Raw genomic sequence first — 20,806 nt, 5'->3', positions numbered from 1 at the left:
TCAGTAGGTCCACTTTGTAGGTGTTGCTTCCTATTCCCATTTCCCACTCCCATCTCCCCCAGCCAGTCATAGGACGCAGCAACAACATGACAGGAGAGGATTCTATCAAGGCAGCAATCTCTTTGTTCTTGTTAGCTGCTCTATCTCCCTAATAATAGGTAACTCTCACAAATGAATGCACACATGTAAATTTCCACAAGAGGAATTATAGTAGGTTTATCTTTTATTCTGATGTTGCATAAGAACAAAATAAAAATAAACACAAATATGCATTAGTGAATCAGTCATGGGGTTCCTCTAAGTCTGTGTTGGTGTTCTTTCCCTTTTGCTTGGATAGCTCTTTGATGGTCTCTATCTCTGCAAGACTGAACTTGGGGGTTAGTATCACATTGTCATAATCAAATTCTTCATCAAGTGAGAAGGGTTGAACTTCATCTCCAAGTATCTATAAAAGGTAACAAAGGAGAAAAAAAACATATATAATCATTGTAAATGAAGATAAAGCAAGTTGAAAACATAAACTCCCTATTAATATTTAATTAAACTTTTTTTAGGCTTCAGCACTCTCAGCTGATTAAGCTGTTTTTAAGTAAAGGAATAAATTCAATTATTCAATTTGACCTAATTTAAGCCTCTTAATATGCCCCATTTGTACCATGCTGTATCTGAGTGAATATCATTAACTAATTCTGCCCAAGGCAAGAATCAGAAAGTCTCCCTTTGCACATATTCATTACATTTTTTACCACTCGTAGTGTCAAGGTAGAGGCATATGGAAAAAGTAAGAGTAATATTAAAATAAATGCAAGAAAATAGACTTTAAGATTTTGATCAGCCTTAAACACATTTTTACCATTTACTGAAAAAGATCTATATTAATAAAACATAATTATCAAAGATAAAAATACCCTACACTAAATATACTTCTTCAGATAATACCTGCAACTCCTGGCTAATAACACTAAAAATTAAAACACGCAGTTTAAATCAAAAAATCCAGGGTCCCTTTTTTCCTACCAAGAATTTAAAATATATTACAGTTTATCTATAAGTAAGAGTAGCTGCAAAGAGTTGTAATAATTGTGTGCCTACTTATTCATATTTTGTGAGTTTTAAAGACTTCCTAAAGGAAGATAGATAAAAAGCATATTTTCTGAAAAACCAAAAGAGAATGCCTTAAATCTCATTGCATCACTGCCTAAAAAGCCTCTCCGAAAACAAATGGTGTGTGATACAATGAAATCATCCAGCACCTCTATGTAGCTTTACAATATACATGTATAGTGATGCTGAAATAATTGAAAACTATGGTTTATGCAAGAATGAAAAAATGTCCTAAAGCTATAATCAGCTTTAAATATTCTTGCATGGAAGATGATCTCATTTAGTGGCTTTTGCAATGCTGGTAAAAATGAAGCATATAGCTCAGAAACTAACTGCTGTTGTTACTGAAGGTGAAAAAGAAATCAAGAAAAATGGTTACCTCTGATCTGTTTCACAAGTTATGTCTTGTAGTGTAGTGCTAATAGCAAACACCCAGCCATTTATGATCCTTTCTTAGTAAAACCAGCCAGAGAACAAATTCCCAGACACTCATTCATTTCCTCTTTATTAAAGAAAGTACCTGAGTGCTTTCCTGACACAGGTAATGATAAGAGCTGCCACTGCGTGAGTTCCCACCATGTGCCAGCCCTACTAGGAACCATATGGGCCTTAGCAGAATCTTCAAACAACCTGCCAGTAGTCATCTTGCAAAGTTCCCAAAGGTTAAGTAACTTGCCCAAGGCTATACAATCAGTAAGGGAGAGAAGCAAAATTGGAATCCAAGGCAATCTGCTTCAGATAAAGCTTCACCTGCTCTGCAAAAACACCAGCAAATATCAACTTTGAACTTTTTCCTAAGCCAACTCATAGCTCCTTGGGAGAAAAGACCTTTCCTGAATAAGCTGAAAAATTCCCATATCCTACCATAAAAAATGTACTTAAGGCTAATGTAAGACCATGACTATCTTTTAAAAGGCAGCTGTACACAGAACGGAAACAGCCTACAAAGTGACTGATGTGGCCATTTCGATCACTTTCTGAGATTGCATTTATTATTACTACAGTGGAAGTGACAGTGGGGCAATATTGCTAAGACCAGCTCAAATGAAAACACACACATGGAATGACAAAAGATGTTCATTGCTGGAATGAACATAAGCGTCCTTGCTGTCTCCAACTCTACTCAGCAGTAAGTACTGAGGCCTGCGGCTTGGCCACAACCCCATCCTGAGCCAATTCTAACCAATCCTGGCAAAGTATGAAGAGGAGCCCCCATCTCTACCAATACATTCACTCTGATGGGACTTTTGCTGCCCTCTCATGCCCCATCATCACATGTCTACCAAGCTTCAGGCTGCCCATACCCACATGTGCCCACTGCACTAGGACTTTGAATCCTACCCTGAGGCCTCTAAAACCTGCCTAGACCTTACCAGCCATTCTCTCACTAGGCACTTTGCTTCACCTACCTCCCAGTGAGGCTAGAATATAATTTCACATTAGACAAATCCCCCTGCTGCGCTAAAATCTCAGTGACACCTCACCATGCCCCCCACACTCCCTATACACAACACAAGTACCCCTCACATTCCCACCTCCCTCCTCTTTACTTGTTCACTCAATAAATACTTACTATGTATTAGACACTAAGAACACAAAGCAAACACAGCAAATCTGTGTCCATAAGTTTTCATAACTTCAAGGAGAAACAGAAGTAAACCAATGATTTTTATCATGTGCCATGCTCTCCAATGGAGGAATGCAAAAAAGGGAAATGGAAGCATAAAGGGGGAAGTGCAGAAGCTTAACTTACTCTTAATTGAGTATTGTCACCCTGCAGAAAATCCTGCTAGCCTCCCTACACATAACCCCACTTATACCCACCTTGTCTTGGCAACTCAGATAAAGTAAGGCTTGTGTAATATTTTGGCCTTCTAAACTCTCTGATCAGGGCTAACTCCCATGGCCAAGTTAGTTCTTCTAGGTATGGCCCAACCCATTGCCTTTTCTTACTCCTTCTCTTCCCTGAGGTCCCAATATACTTTGTGGCTATAGTAGTCAACATTATGGTACTACAGATAATAGAAATTTGTGTTTAGGTCAGGCGTGGTGCCTTACACACTTAATCCCAGCACTTTAAAAGGCTGAGGCAGGAAGCTCACTTGAGGCCAGGAGTTTGAGACCAACTTGGGCAACATAAATACAAAAAATAAAAAATCAGCCAGATGTGGTAGTGCATGCCCATAGTGCTAACTACTCTGGAGGCTGAGGCAGGAGGATTGCTTGAGCTCAGGAGTTTAAGGCTGCAGTGAGCTATGGTCATGCCACTGCACTCCAGCCCGGGTGACAGAGCAAGATCCTGTCTCACCAAAAAAAAAAAAAAAAAAATAGAAACAAATGAAATGAATGAATGAATGAATTTGTTCTTAAAGGAAAAATATCTTGCTTTCCTTTAAGTTTTTTTTCACACACTTAAATTATTCTCTGTTATGGAGCATGATTTTTTTTCATCAGTCACTTGGTATTAACCCAAACAACAACATGGAATAAAGTTTTCAGCAAATCAATAAATATAACAAGAGTTATTCATTTATAATATACTTAAAGGAATAAACATATACTTAAAGATGTATATTTCTTCACTTAAAAACTAAGATTTATTAATAGCAGCTACTGTTAGATTAAGTTCCTGGCAATCAGTTAAGTGTTGAAATAGAAAAGCAAGAATAGGCCGGGTGCGGTGGCTCACGCCTGTAATCCTAGCACTCTGGGAGGCCGAGGTGGGTGGATCGCTTGAGGTCAGGAGTTCGAGACCAGCCTGAGGAAGAGTGAGACCCCGTCTCTACTAAAAATAGAAAGAAATTATCTGGCCAACTAAAATATATATATACAAAAAATTAGCTGGGCATGGTGATGCATGCCTGTCCCAGCCACTCGGGAGGCTGAGGCAGGAGGATCGCTTAAGCCCAGGAGTTTGAGGTTGCTGTGAGCTAGGCTGATGCCACGGCACTCACTCTAGCCCGGGCAACAAAGCGAGACTCTGTCTCAAAAAAAAAAAAAAAAAAAACGGATCCAAGGATGTAGAGTGGAAAGAATCATAGGTTAAGCATGAAACCCTAAGGAATACCAATTCATAAGGGATGGATGGAGAGAAACCCGTTGAAGGAGGCAGGGAAAGAACAATTAGAGAAATACACAAAGAATCGGAGGAGAACAGTCAAGGGAAGAACCAGTGGAGCAAGGGTGTCAGGCGAAGAGCGATGGCATCAAACATGGCAGAGAAATCCACTAAAATGAAGACTCAAAAGTGGCCACTGCATTTGGCAGTTATAAAGTAATTGGTGACTTCATTCTGAAATCATTCAGGCAAGTCTAATAGCGTGTCAAGTCTGGATGAAAAAAGAGAGAAAAGAATAGACAGCAGTCAAAGACGGGTTCAAGATGAAGGGAAGGTTGTTTTTCCTAGTTTTGTTTCATTTTGTTATGGATGGGAGAGATTTGAACATGTTTACATGTTGAGGGGAGTGAACCAACAGAGAAGAAAAGAGAGAACAACCCCAACCATGTTATTACCATATACCAAGAAATCAATCCCAGGAATTGATGAGGCTTTTTGTTTATTTACTTGTTCATTTAAGAAATATTTATTGTATGTCTACCATACACATGGCACTAAGCTTGGCACTAGTTCTGACTTTTTGCATTTTAATTAAGTAAGCTTATGAAGACACTCAGGAGTGAATTTAGAATCTTTGAAGACAAGGGACACACATGTAATTCAAAGTGAGACTAGGTGTACAGTACAATTCAGAAGATATCACTGTGATCTTCTAAATGGCAGCTTTTAAAATACAGTAAGATTGCTTATCTATTTGTATATTCCAGCTATTGGCTGCTGTGGCATACTTTGGGAATTCTCTTCTTTAAAGTTAGGTTCATTTTCAGGTGCTAAGCTATAAGATGCCAAGGTGTTGAGATTACAAACTGAAATTCTGATTTATTTCAGTGAAGAATTTGTGCAATGGAACACCAAATCCCCTGTTGCTAAACAAAAAGTCTATGAATTAAGTTATTAACTTGTTATTTTTGCCTAAGGAGCTGAGAGAAATATGTGGATTTCAGGTGTATAATTTCAAATCTAATTGAAATTTTTTTGTAGCCTCTCAGGGAATAAAATTTAAACACTATTAGAAAACTTCGAGTTTCCTTAAAATTGCTCATGTGACTTATTCTAACCAAGACACAGTTAAAGAAGGAATCATTTTCATTCATAGTACCACACAGGCAAATTAAAAAAGAGAACTAATGCTCAAATCAATAATGGCAGCATTTAGCTGCGGGCTATTGTACAAAGTAGTATGGTAAATAAACTGTCTTTATAGGTGAAAATTTTTAGAGCCCCATTACAAAGTAGAAAAACAGGAGATCTGCTATTAAAAACAGGAGATCTTCTATGACCTCTTCCACAGTTTTTTGGGGGGAGGGAGGAATCACAATTTTTCATCCTTCTAATGTGAACTCTTTTTGCTCTATAAAGCTGTTCAAAACCTCAAAAATTCCTCAAAATAGAGCAACCAAGGCAAGAAGTTATTCACAAATAGAAAGTGAAAGTTTCTTAGAAAATATTTGACTCTAAGGGGAAAATGCATAAAGCCAGGAATAAAATTAGAGGAAAATGCCAACACAAGAAAATGATACTTGTTTGAGGTGACGGATATACCAATGACCCTGATTTGAACATTACACCTATACATGTATCAAAATATCACAGTGTATCCCATAAATATATATAATTATGTGTCAATTAAAAATAATAATAAAGGCAAAAAAATACCAAAAAAATTAAGAAAAAAATTAAATTGGTCCAATTCATATCAGAAAGTTGATGGATTCTTAATAGCCAATAAGAGACAGTCAGAACATCCAGAAAACATCCTCATCTTTTCAGACTGAAATCACAGAAAGCACCTACCATGTCTACCCCAAATGGCCTTCGGGTAAGCCCTTTTAGAACATATTTTCTGGAAATTGATGATTATGTTCTTTTACTAGCATTGGGTGCTTTAAAATAAGATTAATACTATTAAACCAAGGCAGAGTTGGTACAGTACAGGTTGAGTATCTCTTATGAGAAGTGTTTGGGAGCAGAAGTGTTTTGGATTTCATATTTCTTCAGATTTTGGAAAATTTGCATAACACATACCAGTTGAGCATCCTTAATCCAAAAATCTGAAATCTGAAAAGTTCCACTGAGCACTGTCTTTGAGTGTCATGTCGGTGCTCAAAAGTTTCAAATTTTGGAGCATCTTGGATTTTGAATTTTCTGATTAGGGATACTCAATCTGTATTATGATTCTAGACAGTGATGAAAAGTTACTCTAATAAATAATGATTAGAAATAAAAATCCCAACCAAGATATTACTCTGGATATTCAAAAAACAGCAAAAGTTATTCATCTATGGCTCATGAACTTGCCAACACAAAAATTGTTCATATCATTTTGACTCCAACATTAAAAAAAGTTCACAATTTTGGTAAGAATTTTATTTATATTCCTTTTAAAGACATAATCATATATGGGGTCTTAACTTGCATTTTACTGGCTATTTGATAGATTCCAGAAATCATTCAGCATTTTTTAACCCATTAACTAAAACCACTATGTAATAATTTCTATAATTGTACCAGAGTATATATATAACTGTACTGAAATATAATTGTATTTCTACGAAGGTACAAGCTGCCATATCCACTGGCTGGTCCAATAACTTGGACGGTCACAAGTAAAGTCAAGAACATGAACAAGTCTTAAAAAGAAACTGATTCCTGCTAGAAACAGCCTTGTTTTTTAGCTTCTTACAACTCAGAGAAAGCAATCTATTAACATGATTCAAAAAGCATACTGAAAAGTGGCTGTCCCTACCAGTTTATCTGCCAAACAATTTGGGAGTTTAATATAAGCCTGCAAGCATCCTGATATGCTTTCATGATGTCAGTGAACAAAACTACTATGAGAAAAGGGCAATTTAAAATTGAAATGTGTGGATTATTTCTGACTGAATGACTGATTCCATAACAGAATATCTTCCAGTTATAAGACTAGTACTTCATGATTAAATAGTCCAGAAAAACCCTAGGGATTTTGTTAAGAAGCAACAATAAAGAACCCCAATCCCCCTTTATGTTGAGCAAGGAGGGTGAGAAAGGTCATTCCCAGCACCACCAGCAGCTTCTACTGGTGCACATTTGTTAAGCATATATCAAAGAGTTGCAAAATGATAGCAAAAGATGACTTTCAAGTTGTGCATTTGGGAGGGTAAAGGTGTCGAAGAGGTTCCATTCTCCCTGCCTTTGAAGCACAAGAGTAGGTGATATTTCTCGGCCTCCCTTGCAGCTAGCATGAATACGTGACCAAGTGGTTACCAAAGGAATGTGTGCAGAATGAGGGATCCTGAGTTCTCAGCCTCTGGGGAACATGCTGCCCTCATGCTGTCCTCGCCTAACCCTCCACACATGACAGTGATAGGAATTGGAACATGCAGGTGAAGACAATGTCCTAAGAGATAGTGGACATCCAAGAGAGAAGGAACCTGGGTCCCTGATGACCCCAAAAAACTGAGCCACCTTCTCACATTTAAGGGCTCTCTACAGACTGTGAAATAAGAGAAATAAACGTCTATCTCCTTTCAGACATTGAATCATTATTGGGATAATAATTGAGCTGTTAAAGCAGCCTGGCCTTACCTTAACTAATACAAAGAGTTTATAGAACCTTAGAAATAATAATAAAAACAAAAACAGCCAGTTCAGACTAGAAGAGATAAGAAAACTGTCCTTTCTACTGTGTAGCCCCTAAGTAGCACTGTCCTGTAGCATGGCATACATTATAAAACAAAAATAGTTTTCACATAAAAACATAATTGCTCTATGTGTGTTTAAAAAGAAATATACACATTATAGATAGATGGCTGTGAAAGGGACCAATTAAGCAACTTGAACTCTCATTTTTCCCAAATCTGAGAAAAATACAAAAGCACAAGGGTATGGTAGTATTTCTTTGAAAGGACAAATTTACAAATCAAGGCAATGTCGAGAATGATTGAATTCCACGTGGAGTACCTCTTCCATTTGTTTTTCTGTGGCTGTTACGGTGGGCTTTGGCTTCACTGCACGGGAGAGCGGCTGGTCCACAGAAGGACTGTAGGAAGGCATGCTGGTGCTGACCTCCTGTTCCACTTCTCCTGGAAGCAGCAGCAAATCTGTCGGATACAAAATATTTCATTTGACCCTTTCACCAACTTTATAATTTACCTAAATAATTTAAAAGCCTAAAAGTCAAAAGAATGAAGCAAATATGTTCATACAAAGTAGGTCCATTTCACAATGTCTATTCTCACTTGGGGACTTGATTCAAGGGATTCCCATTTCTATAAAATAAAAACCATTGGTAACTTTATTTTCATTTTATTGTTGCAAAGTTACAGTCAATCCAAAAGGTCTGAAGAAAATACTGTTTTTGGAATAACTTGACCATGCCTTTCACTCTTAACCCAATTTCTACTTTTATAGGAAAATAAGGCAAGAGGATGCTACTTTTGTAGCATTTTCCCATATTTTCCTGAGGGGGTAAAGAGAAAGAAAATGGAGGGCTGATTTCATCCTGTAACAATATGGTACTATTTCAAGCAATATATATTAAAAAACAATGATGCCAGAAGGGAAGTACTTTAACTTTCAGCATAAAAATGAAATACTCTGTCATATTCAGAATGCATGGTCTAATTTTCAACATTTCCAAACAACAGCGTGTTTCCTGCTTGTTTAGCACAATCACTAGAATTCAATAACCAGTCTTGGTTTTCTGATCAATCCAGTGTAAGTGGTATGTTCTCCTGTTTTTGCACGTGTCATAGGACATGGATACATCACAGACAACTGATGATCTTCCACAGCTTGCATTAAGGAGGACAAAAAACCAAATAGAAGCACAACAGGTTTCCTCCTCAGTCTGTTTTCATAGGACCAGAAGGGCTTGCTAGAGCTGGCCAAGAACTTGCAGCTGGCTCAGGATGAGGCTGCCTACTACTCAAGGATGATCCTAATTAAGGCACTAATTAAGTTCTCAGTGGAAGTGATTAATTAACAACAGGCATGCCTTGGCTGTCGCAAATGGCAGCATATATAGGGAGATAACTGAGTAGATATTCAAAACTGAAACTTACTTGAAATGCATCTCTCACCACTGTAAATATCCCCTTAATAAAAAATGTAATTACAAAATTCTTAAGACTCCAGTAACAGAGAACACAGATAGCCTGGAAACAGCATTGCAGAGGGAAGATGGTGAAAAAGGTAGTTCTGCTATGATTAACTACTGACATCTTAGAATATGATCTCATTAATTAGCAGAAATAAAAACAATAATAATAGCCAACACTACGTGCCTGGCATTTTATATGCATTAACTCAGCTAATCCTCTCAAGAGGTTTCTAATTTCCTGTTCTGCAGGCAATGAGCTCTAAGCAGAGAGACTAAACCTCAAATAAAACTCAAGATCCCACAGCTAGCAAGAGCAGAGCCGGGCAGTCTGTCTACAGAGCCCACAATGTCACATTAAAAACTTCTTTTAAATAAGCATTTTTATCACATATTTTATTTAACTCAATCAGATTATACACTCAAACTCAGGACCAAGAAATTTCATTATTATAGTACATTAGCATGGTTAGGCAGCATCAGGTATGTTTCCCAAACATTTTATACCCAGAGAAGTAATATTTTAAGCTCAGTAAGTTTGGTGGAAAGACTGGCTTTCTAATGTACCTATTTATGAGTTTAAAGCCAAACTCCCTCACTGAGCTGCCTCGTGTAACAGCCTAGGACTGACACAAGCATGGTTAGGAGCCTACCAATAACAAGGACAAGAAGAGAAAGGTTTAGGCCTCTCAATGTTAAAAACCGTTATCTACCAGACCCATTGGCTGCCAATGCAAGCAGTTCAAATGCAAAATCAAAATCAATTCTGCTTTCTGGGCTATTTAAAATCATCATTCTGACTGACAATATCATGCAGTGAGAAGGATAACTCAACAATTCCTTTACTGAAACCCTTCACTTCCCTAATCTACTTGCAAAGAAGGTAGGATTTCCAACAACAAAAAAATGGTTTCTTTCATAATAATTCTACTGCCAAACGAACGATTCTTTCAAAACAAGACTCAGTATTCTCCAAGTCTTAAATTGTTGTCATTTGTTTCTTCAGTGTAAAAGCAAAATGTACCAATACATATCTACTGGTGTCTAACACAGCACCTTATACATAGTGAATTCTCAAAAAACATTTGGAGATAAGAAATGAATTTTATTCGTCTCAACTTTTAAACTGAACAGCAAGGATCAATAGTCTACCTGCCAATAAGACATTGTGGATGATGTAAAATAAGTATAGTCCTCAACCTTAAAAACTCAATCTTGTTGCAGGAATAAGACTTTGAGATAGGAAATTAATCAAGAACAAAATTAAATGGCTCTAACTCTAAAGATGACAGATTTATAAAAAGGTAAAACTAATATGGACAATAACAGTCTGATAAGGCATATGTTATAAAGAAAACTACTGCTATCTTTTAGCCATTTTACAATCAGGGGTGGGTTATATAAACACTCATATTCTCTCAGGGGAAAAATTGTTATATTCACTGATAAAATTCTATTCTGAAATTCCTATATGACTTTCTATTCATAATGAAAGTCCTTTTAAGAGACTTAATCTGATCTTATTGTTTCTAAAACAACCAAAGGCCTTGTTTTCATCTTAACTAAATGCCACCATCTTGGCTGATATGCACTATAGAGTCAGGGCAACTTTCAAAAAAGAATCTTGAGGTTGGATGGCAAGACTGGTTGAAACATTTTAATCTCTTCTTTCTCAATTACCTATTAAGAATTTCTAACATTTATAAACTTTCTATTCATGCCATTTGTCTTTCTATATTTAGTCTGTGATCAGCAAGTTAAAGACTACAGCCATGTACTATTATACAACATTAAAAAGCGAGCAATCTACCTGACATCTGATAATTCAGGCTACAATTATATTTAATCTGCCTGGTATATTTATAAAATTAACCAACCTGTTCATTTGTTGCCATGTAAAATGGTCAAAATTTCCTGAAAGTTTGGGCATCTATATCCAAAAAGGATATAGATAAGAAATGCTTTAGCCATCCAGGCCTCTTCTAAACATAGCTTTCAGCTATGATAGTCCAGCTTAGTGGTTCTTGTTCTTAAAAATGGTTGAAGACCCCAGAGAGCTCTTGTTTATATGGGTTATATCTACCAACATTTATCATATTAGAAACTCAAACTGACAAATATTCCAATATTTATGTATTAGAATCATTAAAAATAATCCAATTGCATATTAAAATAAATATTTCTGTGAAAAATCTATTTTTCAAAAACAAAGAAAATATTAAGAAGAGAAGCATTAGTTTACATTTTTCCCTATCTATTTGAATGTCTGGCTTAACAGAAGACAGTTGGATTCTATATTTGCTTCTGCAGTCAATTTTTAAAATATGCTGTTTCAGTTGAAGTAAAAAAAGAAAATCTGGACTCACACAGATCTGTAGTTGGAAAGGGGAAGGAGTATTTTAATAGTCATTTTATATAATTGTAGATATTCTTCATTGATACTGTAACAGAACCTGACAAATGATACCATTTTTAAAGATTTCAATGAGCCATCTGAAACCACGTCAGTGAATTTTTCATACTGTTAAATTAAAATCCATTCATCTATCCTGCACATTGAGTGGATCTTTCTCCTATGCATAAATATAAACACCATGAATTGGTCATTTGGAAATATTGGCTCACTGTGTTATGTAGTATACAATATAAAAATCACATTAAGTTAATATCACCAATTTTGCCAGAAATGCCTTTAAATATTGAGAAGGTATCAAGCTCACAGTGAAATCTGATTTTCACTTGATCCATTGCCAGTTTTATCACTGGCAACAAATACTGTTGGTTGTTTGCCTTGAAAAGACAGGCTCACTTCATTCATTTTTGAAAAATATAGTTTGTCAGTCTGTCATTTCTTTCAAATAAAAATGGTGATCCATGAAAGACAAAAATTAGTTCAGCACACCACTCAAATTACCCAAGGCCAGCTGTGTTGGCTCACACCTGTAACCCCAGAGCTTTCAGAGGCTGAGGTGGGAGGATCACTTAAGGTCAGGAGTTTGAGACCAGCCTGGGCAACAGAGCAAGACCTTGTCTCTACAAAAAAATTAAAAAAATAGTCAGGCATGGTGGCATGCACCTGTAGAACAAATAATCCTAGCTACTTGGGAGGCTGAGGCAGGAAGATAGCTTGAGCCTAGGAGTTGGAGGTTACAGTGAGCTGTGTTCACGCCACTGCATGAGCCTGGACAACAAAGCAAGACCCTGTCTCTAAATAAAAAAATGTTAAAAACTACAATAATAATAATTATTTTATTTTTCCACAAGACAACCATTGTATTTCAGTATGCAGTAGACGTGCTTTATGAATACTTACTATTGTGGCACATAAATCACTAAAAAGAGGTATATTCAAAAATCAAGATTTAATAAAATTAATAATTTTTACTACCTCTTCAAGGATATTTTCAGTGGAAACCAGCATTTGTTCTGACTATAAATTATGACAGTAAAAACTATGACTGCTAACAAAAGTTGGTGCCACTACCTTGATGCACACTAAGGTAGTAGCATCTTCACCCATCCTTGCTTTTGCAACACCAATGCAAACATCAATACACTTGACCTGCAGACCTCAGGGTTTCCCAGGGGCTCTCAGACTACATCCTCAAAGGTCTGCTCATCTAACTAATATCAGTCCAACCCTCCCACCAAGAACAACTAGAAAAGCTAGATAAATTATAAAAATCAACTATTTAAAGGCATTGGAGAGCTACCAGGGCAATCCAGGACTTGAGGAACCAAGATCCCAGGGAAAGCTCTGAGAACTGAGCCTAAGAGTCTAAGCTACTTTTCAACTCATGGTTTGCAAGCAGAGGCTAAGAAGCTTAGAACCTAAGAAGGAGTAGAGGCTGAAAAACTTAGAGCCACCAAGAGGTTCACATTGCTGGGAAGAGAAATATTAGAGCTCAGTGACTCAAGAAGGGGGGCTATGATTTATCTTGAAGGGCTACACCCTCGGAGTCAGCAAGAACTAAAAGTAGAACAACTCTCACAAAGCAGAAACCTAGTCCTTAATCATCTCAATCCTACATTAGATTAAGGTGATCTATTCCTCCTCTAACTGCTAGCAAAACATTGAAGAAAAGCTTCTCTAGAAGATCACATCAGCCAAAGCCTAAACAATTTCCATATACATTTAACATTCAAACAAAAATTACCAGATATACAAAGACATCAGAATAAAAGGAGAAATTAATACTATAAATGAACCCACAGGAGATCTCTGGTATTGAAGTTATGAGATATGAACTTTAAAGAACTGATTAATATGCTTAAAAACACATTACAAAAGTGAATGTTTTCAGCAGAGAACTGCAATCTATACAAGTAAATATTTCAGTTTGCTTTTGAAAACTATAACTGAAATATTAATAACCTTAACAGCAGATTAGATATAAATCAGGAAAGGATTAGTAAGTTAGAACATACATAGTAGAAAATATTCAGATTGAAGCACAAAAATAAATAAATAGTGATGGAAAATACAGAAAAGAACAAAAGAGATATGAGGCATGACGAAAAGATCTGAGCACAGGTAATATTTGAAGAGATAACACCTGAAATTTCCCAGCACTTACAAGAACCCCTACAAACCCCAAGCAAAATAAATACAAATAAAACAACCCCAAGGTACATCATAGTGAAATTACTGAAAAAGACAGGAAAAAGAATCTTAAAAGCAGCCAAATGAGGGAGAAAACATATATATCATCAAAGGAATAATGATCAGATTGATATGTGATTTTTAAGAGCTTCCAATGACAAACAGAAAAGAATGTAATAATATCTGTAAAATGCTGAAAGAAAATAATTACAAAACTAGCAAAAATAAGGGCCAATGAAATAATAACACTTGATTAATCCAAAATCATCAAGAAACAAGAGAAAAAAGAACATAGAACTGCCAGGAAAAGTAGAAAACAAAATAGTAAAATAATACATTTAAAGCCAAATATGACACGCTTGAAGTTCTGACTGGGGGGGATGGGGGGGAGGGGATGGGTGCACACCTACATGATGAGTGCTATGTGCACTGTCTAGAGAATGGACACGCTTGAAGCTCAGACTCGGGGGGATGGGCAATACATATAACCTGAACTTTTGTACCCCCATAATGAGCTGAAATTAAAAAAATAAATAAAGCCAAATATGTCAGCAACTACATTAAATGTAAATGGACTGTGACATTCCAATTAAAGACAAAGATTTTAGAATGTGTGTGTATTTGTATAAATGCATATATAAAAGCCATATGTGGCTTACAAGAGACACAAGAACTACTTTGAGAAAAAAATACAGAATAAATAAAAGCAGAAGTGCAATAGCAAAAAAGATTACTGCCTATCTAAGCAGAAGCAAGGGAAGATTTACTTCATGGATGGGGCATTTGACAGCAAAATAAATCATATACCTCTATTCTCCTAGCACAAAAATAAAAGAAAAATGTATATGAGTCAGAAAGATAAGAATCAAAATATAAGCTTTATAACTGGCAAAGGTGAATTTGAAAATGGGGCTTGTCCCGCAGTCACAATTGGGCTTCCTATTTAGCAGGCTTTCCCTCCAAGTCTGGACATTGGACTATCCCACTAAGAGAGTCTGCACAGCTGACATTTACCTATCCAGGGTTTCACGTCTCTAGAGCCCTTAGAGCAGGGACTCAGACAGTAACGTCTCCAGACTTCCCTCTAAAGATGATTTTCAGCGTAATTGCACGTTAGAATCACTTGAGCTTTCAAAAGTGCCGATTCCCAGGACACACATATCAGACCATTAAAACAGAATCTCCAAAGGAGAATCGGGCATTAGTATTTTTTTAAAACTCCTCAGGTAATTCCAGTGTGTCCCTAAAGTTGAAAACTACAGCATAAGGCAGGCCTGGGCCCTGTCTAAAGTGTGTTTGCTAAAAATATCAGGAGGTGCAGGCACAAAGAGAAGGCACACAACTTCCAAACAACATGAACCCAAAAGAAGAAACAGAGAGGCTGGTCCATATACACTTAGTTTTCTTTTTCCGGTCTCTTCAGTTAAATGAAGGCTTCCTTTTCCCTTGGGGAGAAACAGGCAAAGAGATGGTGAAAGGGCAGAACTGTCTTCCCAATTCTGTTCTCTTCTTGAGAACGAAATGGAAGTTTCCTCATTCAATCATAGGACTGGGCAGCAGGTCTGTTTCTGTAGTAAACATCACTTTTCAGCTGGACCTTAATAGATGAATATGTTTGCACATATAAAAATTATAGAAGTGGAAATAGAGGAATATTTTGAAGCAAGGGTTTTCTTCCCTTTCAATGTTTTTAGTGATCACTGAAGCAAGGAAAGAATTATTCATAACAGTCCTAAGTGTAAAATAAATGAAATGTCTAAACTATAAGTTAGCTGAAATGTGTCATTTTTTCCTAGCTCAGGACCTTTACACACACTGTTCCTATACTCTCCTATCTGCTCCTCACCCCACCCCCTCATCTAGTTAATGGTTACTCATCCTTTAGATCCCAGGCTCTCAGAGAGCTTTCTCTGATCCCACAGACAAATTTAAGTTCCCCTGCCATATGTTCTCCTGAGATCTAGAAAAACATGTAATAATATATTTGTGATTATATGATTAATGTCTGATTTTTTGGATAAATTATTAATTGCATAAGGGTGGAAACCTGGTCTGTTTTATTCTTCATTATATTCCAGGCACTTGCCAGCCACGGTTGTTAAATATTTATTGAATAAGAGTCTGTGGTCATTTAGAGGCTGCCTAAAACTGCTTCAAGTTGCAGATGAAGAAAGAATTTAAAAAAAAAAAAAAAGTCCACTTGACCAGCAAAAAAAAAAAAAAAAAAAAGTGACAGATGCTCTCATTGTTACTTGTCAATTAATTGACTAAAAGTGACCGGAAGTATAATAGTGGAGAACTTGAAAATAAAAATCAAACAAGGCTGCCAATCCTTGAGCAGGAATGAGTGCCCATTCTCATTCAACACAATCAGCCACTAAGTGCACCCAGTGGCCAAGAGTCTTGTATGAGACAGTATGATTAACAAGACCTCAGGAAAAAAATGGTCTCTTTAGCTAATCTTGCTCAGACAGAGAAGAGGTTGGGCCAACTGATGAGGCAAAAAATAAAGATGAACAGAAGATTCTTCCTAATGGCCTCAGCATAACAACTAATAGCTAATCCAAATGATAATTTCGCTGGATAACAGATTGTGCCAGCTTGTCTGAGGCACAACAGTCACCAGGTTAACTACCTTATCTGAAATTCAAAGGAGGAAAAAGTGATTAACTCAATGTCAAATAAACACAGGGCACCAAACTCTGTGGCAAATGTTACCCTCAGACAACGGCTCGATACCACTGCACAGAGTTGGCTTCGCTAAAAAACAGTCTCCACTCTTTCCACCTGAGGGGCTGCCCAAATGATAAACCAAATATTGGAAAAAAACTGTGCTCCTGAATCTTGGTGAATATTTATGAGTGTGAAAAGGGGGGACCAATAAAGTCAATGGTAGAAAAACAATATGCAACCCACTTTCTTGTTGCCCCAGGCAAATGTGTTGCTTAAACAATAACAACAGAATCTAATCAGTAAACCTTCCAGCTGCCAAAATTATACAAGCAACTTGACTATTTAAAATGTCACATTTTCCATCTGATATAAATATTTGCCTTCTGCTCACATTCCTGAAGTGTAATACAAATCAGGCCCAGACTAAAATTCACCTTGGCACAAACTATTTAATTTCTTTTTTCTTTTCAAGTGACCCAGATTGTGCATTATGAAAATTCTGAAGCCTTGGGTGACCTTTTTGGTAATTAGAATACATCACTGAAGGCTGGGTCGATTTTCAGCCTAGGCTTTGCACATTACTTTCCATGTGGAAAAGTCTTGACTAGTTCATTCAAGTCCTCCGAGACTTGGTTCAGTCTTAGTAATTTTTAATATACAAATGCAAGACTGCCTGTTATCTGATTTCTGGAAAAATCATACTAGTGAGAAGTTTTTATTCAATTTTTAACATAAAAAACTAAACCTGGTAATGAAAAAAAATGTAACTTGAAAAAATATTTAAAGAAAGCAATGTGAAAATAATGGAAAAGGTAAAAAAAGCTAACTTAAAAGATGGATATAACAAAAATCATATTTGTTGGCTGTGTCGGTTTATGTCAGTATATAAACCTCTCATTACTGGCAAGAAGTGAGAAATTTAAACCATCAGAAAAATGTCCATTACAAGTGCTTTTGTGCCCTCTTATAAAATTGATTTTATATTGCAAATGCATTACCTGCAGACCAAAACCATTTGTCTCCACATGTCATCCTCAAACGAACTGTATCAGAATTGCCTGGGGTATTGGTTAAAATGCAGATCACTAGATGCCACCAAATCTTCTGAATTAGATTCTCTCTTGGGAGCAGGACCCAGGAAACTGCATTTTTAAGAAGCTTCCCTCCCCAAATCACCCAAAATCCAAGACAGTGTGCTTGCTCTACAAATGCAACTTCCTGACAAGTCCTTAGCTCTCCCTTCTAATGCAACTGGAGCCCTTGTGCTGCTCTTATTACAGAAATTTAGAGCCACTTAGGATATTAAAGTTAGAGAACCTCTCTCTGGAGGATGTGATTCCTTTAGAACCCTGATCTCATTTAAACCAAATAAGTAACTAAAGAATCTGCAAAGTCTACTGGTTAATAGTGTGCTTGAGAAGCAATCCTTTCATGGAGTAGTGTAATGTTTGGAAGCAGAATAAAAATGCTTCCAATTACCAAAGCATCTCAAATTCAAGCAGCCAAAGAAGCTAGAGCAGGGGCTTATACAACCGATGTACAGATTGCCATCATCTCCAAACCAGCTACATTCAGTCACTTTAATTTCTGTCTGATTATAAATAAGCCATCCTTCCCCAACAATAATGACCATAATTCATGTTTATGACTACCGAAAGACTGGAAACAATAGCTAAACATCAACAACCAAACCCCCTTGGAAGCTGCCCCTGCTTTAAAATTTAACACTGACTTTGCGATCTTACATATTAAATCAGGAATGAGTGTTAAAAAAAAAAAAAAACCCTAATTTTGAATATATTTCAAAGGTCCTTCGAGCAAGAAAGGAACTACACTTACATAGAAATATTAACCAAGAAAGGAAAAAAGTTGTCTTCTATATAAACCTCAATGGATTAGCCTTAAGCCTCTTCCAGTCTGGACCATGTGGAAAAATGCCCCAGAAGAAACATGGACAATAAATCTTTAGTATTAACATGTTTAATTTATATATTTAATAAACTTTTTGAAAGTAAAAATTTGGATTTTCTTTGCTTTGTTCTTTTTGTGATCAATTGTGATATTCTTATGATTTTTTATGACTGATTGATATTTTATGTGTCCCTTCAAAATAACCTCAATTCATAAGACTGCATTTCTAGGAAATAAGAAGTTGACTTTACAATGGCTCTATTTGAGGCAATTATCCAAGAATCAACCATGTGGTAAATTGTAGGGAGGACTTACTTAAGTCCAAAGGTTTTACAATCTTCAAGAGTGTTGACCTTTCAGCTGAAATCTTTGCTAGTAAAAAAGAAAGCTCACAACTTCAGTTTTTCCTATCCCTGGAGAGGTGATCGTAAGGATTGCCATAAAAAGGAAAGCTGTCTAAAGCCTTATTTGTAGTTTCTAGAAAGAGGTCAAGCAGTATAGAAAGGAAATGGAAAACGTACCCTTGCTTATTTGGGGCTTAATCTCTTCATCCACCTCCAAATCTTCTAGATCTAGAAAATTGTCTACCTAGAAAATGATTAAAAACATTTTATGCATATTAGAATTAAGGAAAAAATGCAATGAATCCATTTCCACAACACTCAACTGAGCAGCTAAATCCACTTTTCTCAATAACTCCTGAGTCCCAGCTCAAGGCCTTTGTGTTCACTGTGCTTTCCCAGAGACATCTGAAAGAAGCAGTTAATTTGGAAGTTGGCCTGGATTTTGTAAGCACCATGGTAGACCTCTGTACTGAAAGGGAAAAAAACACTCTGGGAGTTTTTGAAAAGGGGCTTTGTTCCAGATGCTATCCCAGAATATATACCACCATCATGACAGTCCAAAACAGTGTTTCAGGGTTTTGTTTTTCACTTTATTGCTTTTGCCTGTCAAGTAAATGGTGGTGGTAGTGGGTCTGGCTATTACCGTAACAGCGTGCTTTCTTATAGCACTCTGAAGAGCCAGAGAGAAGAAACTAAAGAAAGCCAGAGAGAAAGGTCCATTTAAAACAAAATCACAACAAAGGTGAGCATGGCAAAAAATCAAGTGTTCTCTCTTTCAAGCAAATAAAATTGAAAATTACTTCAAAGGTAAAAAGCAGAGCAAATGACCTTTACAGACAACAATAGCAGCATTTCAATGAAAAACTATTCCACATGGACTACTGCTTTCCACTGCAAGCTGACAATGAGACATTTCAGATTAACAAAATGGTAACATTTCAGACATGAACTAATTCATCTCAAGGGAACAGCAAAGAGTGTAAATAAGAAAATGATCTCACCACCGGCATGAATGAGACCTAGTAAAGGCATAAGGTTGCAATGCCTTTTATGCTCATGACCTAAACACATGCATAACAAAATACCTTAAAATTACAAATTTAGATTTCATAATTGGAATTCAAAAGAGAGGCTGGGTCTTTCTTCCTTCAGCTCTACCTGCTGGACCATGGCTATTACACAGGAATTTAAAATGGTATTTCCATTGCTTATAAGTACATAACAGTGGTTATTACTCGGAATCCAAGTGACAGCAAAAATTTATCTTCCATATGATGGTTTCGGTTCTAAAATTTGCGAATTTGTTATTTTATATTGTCATTTTTCTTAATGGTGATGCTTAAGAGGACTATCGTCATTATTCTATATCAAAGCACTCCTTCCCTGGTTCAGCTTTAAGAAAAAGAGATCCAGAGCCCAGCCAACCAAGGCTGGTTTAAGATAGTCAAACACCAACTTAAAAAAAAAAAAAGAAAGAAAGAAAAACGTGTAAGGACAAAATCTACTGAAGTCTCCAACTTTATATAAGGGATAGCAAATGAATCCTGTGATTTTTGTTTATTTTTTGTGTTTTTTGCCCCAAAAGAAAATTGAATCATGCCTTACCTTCACCTTTCTTGCCCTATTCAGATCACCTTGAAAGGAACTGCCAACTTTTTGGCCTTCATCCATCACTATCTGAAAATACAGGGAGGACACATTGATGGAAAAATGAAACAACATAAAATAAAGAAGCTGATCTTGTAGCCGTTTAGATGATAAAACTCCCTTTCCAGTTTTTGTTAATTAGCTATGCATGACAGACCAAACTCACTAAGCCATAGCAGTGATCAGGGAGTAGGTTTCAGGAGCTCTGACTTTGACTTCTTCCTCTAGACTCATCACAGCATAACCTAAGTAGATTACTTAACCCCAGCCTTTTCATGTGTAAAATAGGAACATTCTCCACCTCCTATCCCATCCCACTGAACCTC

At 36.6% G+C, this 20,806-nt stretch overlaps 1 protein-coding gene across 5 annotated transcripts in view; it reads right to left on the bottom strand.

Moving 5' to 3' along the window:
* Window positions 1-234: 234 nt before the first annotated feature.
* Window positions 235-20,806, bottom strand: part of IFTAP (intraflagellar transport associated protein) — a 55,441-nt gene continuing 34,869 nt past the window's right edge. For 4 of the 5 annotated variants that reach the window (XM_069469836.1, XM_069469833.1, XM_069469835.1 and 1 more), the window contains 4 exons: window positions 20,439-20,510; window positions 19,011-19,077; window positions 8,165-8,304; window positions 235-445 (listed from right to left, as the gene is read on the bottom strand). In XM_069469836.1, coding sequence (XP_069325937.1) covers window positions 281-445; window positions 8,165-8,304; window positions 19,011-19,077; window positions 20,439-20,510 — 444 coding nt within the window. In that variant the 3' untranslated portion in view covers window positions 235-280. The remainder of the gene's footprint in view (window positions 446-8,164; window positions 8,305-19,010; window positions 19,078-20,438; window positions 20,511-20,806) is intronic. The other variant, XM_069469838.1, reaches the window with a different exon arrangement.

The sequence above is a fragment of the Eulemur rufifrons genome, chromosome 6 (assembly GCF_041146395.1).
Source record: "Eulemur rufifrons isolate Redbay chromosome 6, OSU_ERuf_1, whole genome shotgun sequence".
NCBI classification, from domain to species: domain Eukaryota; kingdom Metazoa; phylum Chordata; class Mammalia; order Primates; family Lemuridae; genus Eulemur; species Eulemur rufifrons.
This window is presented reverse-complemented; position numbering and strand designations above follow the sequence as displayed.